The 8946-nt window shown below is 33.8% G+C and overlaps 1 protein-coding gene across 1 annotated transcript; it reads right to left on the bottom strand.

Annotated features, from left to right (window-relative positions):
• Positions 1–1644: 1644 nt before the first annotated feature.
• LOC124890083 ((S)-8-oxocitronellyl enol synthase ISY1-like) lies at positions 1645–3579 on the bottom strand. Its single transcript, XM_047401954.1, has 2 exons — positions 3406–3579; positions 1645–2869 (listed from the first exon to the last, which is right to left on the bottom strand). Exons 1-2 carry the CDS (start codon positions 3442–3444, stop codon positions 1745–1747), a joined length of 1164 nt encoding a protein of 387 aa, XP_047257910.1. The 5' UTR covers positions 3445–3579; the 3' UTR covers positions 1645–1744.
• Positions 3580–8946: the final 5367 nt, after the last annotated feature.

The raw sequence follows: 8946 nt of genomic DNA, 5'->3' as shown, positions 1-8946 counted from the left end.
GTGAATATTGAAAAAAATTAGTGAATTTCGCTTGAAAAAAGTTAAATTTTTTGTGAATTTTTTAAAGATATTCAAATTTAAAATAAAAAATTTATTATGTTTGTATATATGAATTTATAGTTAAAAATTTAAATTAGTTGGAGAAGAATTTTAATTATTTGGAATGAATTTGATGTTTAATTTGTGAGCAAAAATAAAACATGATTATTAAAATTTTTCTACAATTATAAATTTTTCTTATTTAATTAAATTAATTTTAATATTTAATTTGTTATTTAGCATTTTAAAAATGACTTGGAATTTAATGTAATACTTTTTTTAATTTTTAATTTTTTTTATTTTTAAATTTTTAAAATTTTTTTTAATTTTTATTTTTTTAAATGACGTGACAAATGAGGCTAACGTGGCAACTGACGTGGGGAGAGTGTGTTACACTCACAAAAAAAGGATTTAAAATGTTGTTTTTTAGTGAGTTCAGGGGTCTAAATGACAAACATGTAAGTAGAAGTATTCAACTTACAAAACCGACACAGTACAAGGGTCTAGAAGGTTATTTTGCCACTTTCAAAAATTAAATTTATGAAGAGGTTTATAAAATTATTCTACAAATAAATAAATTAATCTAGAAAGCTACCTCAAATCCTGTAATAAATCAAAAAAAAAAAATTGCAGATAATAAACCTCTAAATGTGACTCAATATTAAATTCTTTTGTTTAGAATTTTATAAAATTTAACAATTAGAGTTTGTTAAGCATCTGAAGAAAATTAAATGCACTCACATATAGTAAGCTTAAGGCACCAAAACTTCACAAAAGTATATTTGAGGGGTTATTTTGAACCTACTCTCAAACACAAGGGATTTTTTTTTAATTTCATCTCACATTTTAGGTAGGGTGTTAACCAGATTATATCAAAATGACTTTTGTATAAAATGGAGCAAAGTTAAATGACTTTTGTGTAACAAAATAAAAAAAAACTGACTTTTGAGTAAAAAATACAAAGTTTGATAACCACCCATTAAATTTACTCTCATCGCCTTACACATTATGAATTTTTTATCTATTAACACTCAACCCCTAAAACAAGTTTGCTCAATCATGTCATTTTTTCCAAGTCGTTGAGGCTATCTGAATTCGCAGAATACTTCATTGAAGTTTGTCTCAATGCCTTGGTTAGATGTCGAACAATGTAATTTCTAATGAACGTGAGGGATCTGACCAATTGAGTGAACACTTTCTTTAGCTTAAACACTACGTTTGCAGAGTGAATTTGAAAATAATGCACGTATTAACTTTTTGTATCACTAGTGAATTTGAAAATAATGCATGTATTAACTTTTTGTATCACTAATATCTTATTTGATACATATTTTTAATCAACGCGGACCTTAGTTATATACTCTATTTGATATTAAGGTGTAAATAATCACTACAAGAAAATTCATGATATTAATAATGTGATGGGTGTCAACGCACAAATTAGTATCATTAAAGACATAATTGTTGCTCAAAAACACTTTCCACATCCTTAATCATATTTGTGGAGGTATTTTCTAAACAAGTATTTTATTTTTATTCAAACTATGCAATGCATGTAATTTTTCAAAAATTGAAACCAAACATTGAATAAAAAAATTCTCAACATTACTAACACACCATATTCTTTATTATTCTTAAATATCCTACCAAAAGAGTCGTTAAGTATTTCGGACATAACAAATTCCAAACGACAAATCAAATCTAATTAAGGAACAATTTTGTAGGCTTTGAGCTTATAAATCCAAGAAATGAAGGCATTTTTGGTGTTCCTAAAACCCAAAAAGCCATGTTCCTTACTCTTGTTCATAGTATCCAATGGACCCTCTCCACCCAAAGCAATATCAACAAACCACCAACCTCCAATCTCCTCCAATTTACTTGCTACCAATCCATTCTCCTTCACAATCTCATCCCAAATTTGTCCTTTGTCCTTCATCATCTCCTCCAATGTACATTTCTTCCTTTCATGAAATTCCTCAACTTCCAATTCAAATTCCTCAGCTAAAATCTTCCACAAATGTTTCCACTTGAACACATCTCCATTGCTCACATCAAATGCCTCATTCTTTGCGTTTGGATCCACCGATGCCCAAATTTGATGCTCGGCAATTAAATCTGCGTCCGAACAATCTGAATACCCATCCCACGCTGATTTAGAACCTGGAAATCTCAATGGCAAACCCTCGTGTTTACATATAGCTGCATAAACACATAGACTTGCAATAATGTTCATCGAACTGTATGGTGAAAAACCAAAAATTAGTCCAGGCCTATGTACTGACCATGTTAATCCTTCTTTTTTCTTCACCTCTTCAAACAAAATATCCTCAAGAGTGTAGTAGAAATTGGGTATGGGTAAACGGGGCAAACCCTCATGATGTGGTGTATCATGGGCTACTATTCCGAACAATTCAAATGAACCATGATAGTGCTTTCGACCCGTTTGCAAACAGATATGAGACAAAGTGGGGCAATTTGGGATGATAGCATCGAGCACATTTTGAAACATTTTACCGTTGATTTCACAGTTTTCGAGCTCTGTAGATCGATTTGCCCAACAAACATAGTAAACGTGGGTGACATCAGTGAGAAGAGTGAGTTTGGATTGGGTATCTTCTGATTTCGATATATCACACTGAATATACTCAATAGGGTGGTCGGCATTCCACGACGGTCTAGGGCGGCGGGCAACACCGTAGACCTTCCAAGGACCGCCGGGGGTGTCGGCCAGAGGGAGGATCTCAGCGAGGCTATTGCCGACGATGCCAGTGACTCCGACAATTAGAGCAACGCTTTCATAATTTTGTGGAACATTATCTTCTAATTTTTTCTGCGTGATGATTAGCAATTACATATTACTTAGATTAGATTATTGAAGGAAGAACTAGTAGCCATTAGACCTTGAAAGTAACTGAATCTTTTTTTTACCAACATGATTGTGTTCCTGTTCTATCCTTAACAAAAGGTACTCTGTTGGGAGCGTTGTAGCGCTACAACGCGCGATTCGTATTAGTCGGAGCTTCAATGCGAGCACCGAATATCGAATGAGAAAAAAAAAATAATTTTTTTGAGATTTTACTAAACTGTTATCTTTGCAAATAATATATTATTATTTGAATGTAATTTTAAAAGAAAAAGAATATGATTCAAATATGAAATATAGTTTAAATAGAGTCATTTTTATATAATATACAAATTAAGATATGATTTGAAAAGGAAAAATATAGTAAAAGTGAAATTGAGAAAAAGGTGAAAACAGGATTTTAATGATTTTCAAATTAACTTCAATTTATATGCCAAAAATATTCTCAAGGCCAAATGAAGACTTGGATTGAAGCGAGATTTTGCAGAGAGAAAATTAATTACCTTAGCAGCACCAATAGCTCCAGACCACCAGCAGCTCATCTTTTGGTATTTCCGATTTGGGATGAAGTCCAATCACCGTGATTGTTGGAGGAAGCTTTAGGAAATGGTGGGAATATAAAAAGAAACTGAGTCAGATCTGTCAGGACGAAAATATCTTTTATGGAAGGGAGTAAGGAGGTTTAATCATGAAAATTAAAAATATATTTATTTTATTTAATAGTTTTAAAGTTAAAAATATAAGTAAAATGGTAATTAACAATAGTATTTTTCAAAAATATTTTAGATTTTTAAGATTTTCTTTTATAAAGTACTCTCTCCGTTTCATTTTAGTTGATTTTTTTTTAAATATTTGTTTTAATGTAGTTGTCCCTCTAATGAAATCTAAGAGGATTTTATTATATTCTTCCAATACTACCCTTAACATTAAATGGCTAAATAAAATGTATTTACTTAAATTTATATCTTCAAAGCATAATTTTTTTTTTTTTGATAATAAATGAAATTTTTATTTATACCAAAGTGAGTTTTTACAAACCAGGCTTGAGCTGACCTCTTGCCTCACAGAATTATAAAAACAAAAAATAGTTTTGCTACTACTTCCTATCTATTACATCATTCAATCATTCAATACAAGCTGCTATGGGACGTTGTTCAACTGCAATAATAGAGCTTGCCATTTCGGTTTTCGTCTGCCAGTGATGTGTATGTGCACTGCAATCTCCTTGAATAGCTTTTCAGCATTGAATATGCTTGTTTGGAATCTAAGATGGTTTCTTTCCCTCCAAATTATTGCAACCAACATCCCAAATACACAACTGATAATAACCCCCATTGCTGACTTCTTTTTTGCCCAGTTAGAGGCCCATTGAATCTCTTCTGTCCAGCCACCCAAAGTTCTCTGTATACTGAGCCATTTCAACAGTTTTTGCCACAAGCTATGTGTTACTTTGCAACCAAAATATAGGTGGTCTAGTGTTTCAACCTGTGAGTCACAAAAGATACATGTTTGGGGCGCATGAATACTAAATTTTAACAATCTATCTATTGTAGCAAGTTTTGTTTTGATAGCTAGCCATAGAATGAACTTATGCTGAGGATGAATGCTCTGTTGGAGTACTAAGCTCTTCCATGGTACCTTTTGATATTGGGGTAAAAACTGAGTATAGACTTTCTTGATGTTGAATTTGTCGTTAACAACCATTTCATGAAGTTTAGTTGCGAGATCACCCTGCAAACTTAAGCACTGTATGATGTATGTCCTTGCTGCCAGTATTTTCCTTACCACCCAAGTGGCATTTGCTGGGATAGTGCATGTCTCTGTTCCTTCAGTCTTTAGATAGTACTCTTGGACCCATTTTATCCAAAGAGAATCTTTCTTCTCAGTGACTGCCCATAGTAGTTTCAAGATTGTTTCCTTATTCCACAGTCTGATATTCTGTATGTTCAACCCTCCTGCACCTAAGGGAATGCAGATGTTGTCCCAAAATACCAAGGATTTTTGAGAGACTTCTGTGGAACCTGTCCAAAGAAATGTCCTGCTGATGGCTTCAATCATCTTAAGGATTTTTTTAGGAAGTACAAAAATTTGAGCCCAAAATATCTGAATGTTGAAGAGCACTGCTTTGATTAATTGAACCCTGCTAGCATAAGATAACAACTTAGCAATCCAACAACTAATTCTTCCTGTTATTCTCTCTACCAGTGGTAAGCATTAACCCCCTGTGAGTTTCTTTGATGACAGAGAGACTCCCAGATATCTGAAAGTCCACTTCCCTTCACCATACCCAAGTTCCTGTAGTAGTTCCTATTTCAGCTGGGGTTTGACCCCTGACATATAGATGGAGATCTTATCAGGATTTGCCTGGAGGCCTGATACAGCTGAAAATTTATCAAAAGCTTCCTGTAACAACCTCACAAACTTTATCTCTGCCTTACATAACATTAGAAGGTCATCTGCATAACTGATGTGAACCACCTCAAGTTTTTTACATCTGGTTTGGTGTTTGAAATCCTTATGTTGTTGTACTAACTAGAGCTCTCTATACAGATATTCCATTGCTATGACAAAAAGATAAACGGACATAGGGTCCCCTTGTCTTATCCCTCTCCTCCCCTAAAAAGGTTTTGCTAATCCTCCATTGATAACTAGGGAGTAAGAGACAAAAGTGACACACTCCATGATTTAAGTGATGAATTTACTGGGAAATCCTAACTCAGCTAGGAGTGTCTTCAGGAAACCCCATTTAATGGAATCATAAGCCTTCCTAAGATCTACTTTCATAGCACATCTTGGGGACAATTCTTTCCTATTGTACCATTTAAATATTTCATGGCTAAACAGGATGTTGTCTACAATACTTCTACTTTCTATAAAAGTTGATTGGGAAGGGTTCACAATATGTCTGACAATATTCTTCAGTCTATTAGTAAGAATTCTGGTAATGATTTTATAGATAGTAGTGCAATAACTCGTAAGCCTTTTTCCCATTTTGATTTTCTCAGAAAAATGGTCGAATCTTCTAGAAGGTGTTGAGGTGTCATCCCAAACGGCTGATTTGTATGAATTCGTACAGTTACAACTGATTATTCTTATCCCCTTTTTAAAATTCAAAATTACCCTTTACAAAAACCCCAAAATACCCCCCAATTTTCCTAATTCCACATCGGTGGAGCTAAAAAAAGGACCCTATTTTGTTCTCTATATAAAGGTCTCACTATTGACCAAAAAGGGCAAGTCTCAGAAGGTCAAAAAAGTCATTTTGAAAAAAAACTAGTATATTTTTGTTTGAGTATAAAATTTTCTTCTTCCCAAGGAAGGTTGGGGGCAGCTCGGAGCTTTCGGAGTTGCGGAAGAATCCTCCGGTGGTGATAGAGTCCAGTGTTAGCTCGTTGCCCCTTTTTACTGCTCCAGAAGAGGTGAATATACTCTTATTCTTTTAATTTCGTCACTTTCTGCTTCATCCCCATTTTTCTCCGTAGAACTAGTTAATATTTTCATCGTAATCGTGAATGAGGCTGGAGTTTGTTGTCGTAGAAGCCATTGATGGCCTTAGGACTTGTTTGTGATTGTTGTGGTTATGTTATTTTTCTGAATCAGTATTACATCGTAGTTTTCAATTTGGCTTCCTGGAATAAGTTCCATATTTCATGTTGATTATGTTGATTAGCCATTCTTTTATGAAGCAGTGTATATATATATCGATGAATGCCTTGAATAACGAAGCAGTGTGTATACATATCATTGAATGCCTTGAATAAGCTCCTTGTTTCGTTGATTGTGTTGATTAGCCATCATTTTTATATCATGAAGCAGCGTATATACATATCGCTGAATCTCTGCTTTATCTTGTTTAGTTTTCTATCATGATTTAATAATCTCTATGGTGAAAGTCTAAGCCTCAGCTTATTTAATGAACGTGGAAGACAATCTCTTTGACTTATTCCTCGTCGTTTCGATCTCGAGTCTAATGCCTAATCTATATTTAATCCTATTTTCAAAAACGCTGCAGTATCAAAAACTTCTGTGTGGGTATAGTTTGATGGGTGTATGACCTATATTATAGAAAAAGGTTTTCCTGTGTATATGCTGTGGTGTAGTATATATTTTCAATGAGTTAAATTGTGTGTGTGCACCATGCTCTCTGGAAAGTGAATCAGACAAATTCTTGAACTTGTTTACAAATACTTTTAGAATTCTCATGTGGCAGAATAGTATGTGCACATCACATATGACCACTTTTCCATAAATGCATACCATTTTAATGATTTATTTGTGAGCTAATCTTTTTAAACACATATACTTTTTGCCAATAAGGTGTAGATTCCTTTACTGTTTTAGACATCTTGTGCCTCTCCTCAAAATTGGTTAATCATATTGCATTCGATCTAAATTCTTGAACTTGTTTGGATTAATTTATCATTTTGCATTCGATTCAATTTTTGAAATTGTTCCAGGGATAGGTTAATTGTCTTTTTATTAGATAAATTGCATTGCTTCATATCATGGCTTACTATTATCCTTGTGCGCGAAAATGCTCTTTTAATAACATTACTGGTCTTCAAGTACTGATCTTTGAACACGTATTACTTACTTTATTTTTCTTTTTTTTTCGCATATGGATACGCTCGGGTCCTACTTGAACTCCCCATTTTCCTTTGCCTGCCCATTATGGGCCATTAAGGCCCATTTAATCCCGAGTCGGACTCGAAGGAGTAAATTCAATATCAACCTCGTAGCACAGGGATACAAGAAGATAGAAGAAAAAGAAAATGGGTTGGAACCCATCAGCAAAGTAGCTCAGAGACTCAAAAGTCTCATTTGTTCTTTTGTTTATTTATTTATTTATTATTATCGTTATTTTATTTTATTTTATTTATTTATTCATTTGGGCCTAGAATCCAAAGTTGTACTTAATACAGGTGGAGTAAGATTCGAGTCAAAGGCTCAAAAACTAGATTAGGACAGGTGAAATGGGTCAAATGCCCAATTAGCCTAGGACAGGTTTTGTTGGTTTGGGCCCAATGGCCTAAATTGTTTACTTTCTTCTCCTTTTCCCCGTTTATGTGTTTACTTGCTTATTTCATTTGTGTAGACTTAGTTAAAATCCCTATTAGGTCATCTAAAACTGTTTTTACAGAATCTTTTTTCTAAAAAATCAATCACTTTTCAACAAATTAATCTTTTAGAAGTTAATCAAAGACAATTTTCAAACAGTTCGGATAACCGCAAGTTAGTGGACGTTTTAGGTGCCTAACACCTTCCTAAAATGCTAATAGGAACCACTTACTCAGAATCTTTTAACTTAAACGATTTTCCTCTTTTGAATCGTTTGAAGTACTCTCTAAAGGTTTCTTAATTCCTTTTCAAAATTAAGTGGCAACTCTTCTAAAAAAGTCAAAATTTCTCCGTAAAACAGAAATGGCAACTCTGTTGGGGATATTTAATTAGGTTCTAACCAAATGTTTGATTTCGTCTTTTGATTAACTGTTTATGTGTTTGTATATTTCGATTCTATAAAGTTTAACTATCGCATCTCATGGCATATTCCTGCGTTATTTAAACTGTTTTGTGGTTTCGTGGATGTCCCGGCCCCTGTTGTTCAATTCCAAAAATGTGTTGGAAATACGAACGAATTATTAGCACGTGAGTCATCTGATGGCTGTTCGTATTTTCAAACTCAAGTTATCCTCTTGAGAACCAGTGTTCAAACCCACTCTAGACACCTAGGATAGAACGAAACCAAAAACCTATTTTAGGCATGAGCCTAGGATGACCCAGTACTCGAGCGGGGTATTGGGCCCATTAGAAAACCTACCCTGTGTCTATTGACCCCGAGTCAATTATAGACGAACCATATTTATGTGTGGAAGAAAATATTTGCTTGTCTAATTCAATTCATTATCCTTTGGGGGTCGGGAAAAAACTTGATTTCTTACTTCCGTTAGAAGAATTAAAGCAAGTTAAGCAAGAAATTGATCGATTTGGGAGGTTGCATCTAAGGCATAGTTTGAACGTCAACGGATGTCACCAATATAAGAAAT

This window comes from Capsicum annuum, unplaced genomic scaffold, assembly GCF_002878395.1.
Source record: "Capsicum annuum cultivar UCD-10X-F1 unplaced genomic scaffold, UCD10Xv1.1 ctg1183, whole genome shotgun sequence".
NCBI lineage: Eukaryota > Viridiplantae > Streptophyta > Magnoliopsida > Solanales > Solanaceae > Capsicum > Capsicum annuum.
This window is presented reverse-complemented; position numbering and strand designations above follow the sequence as displayed.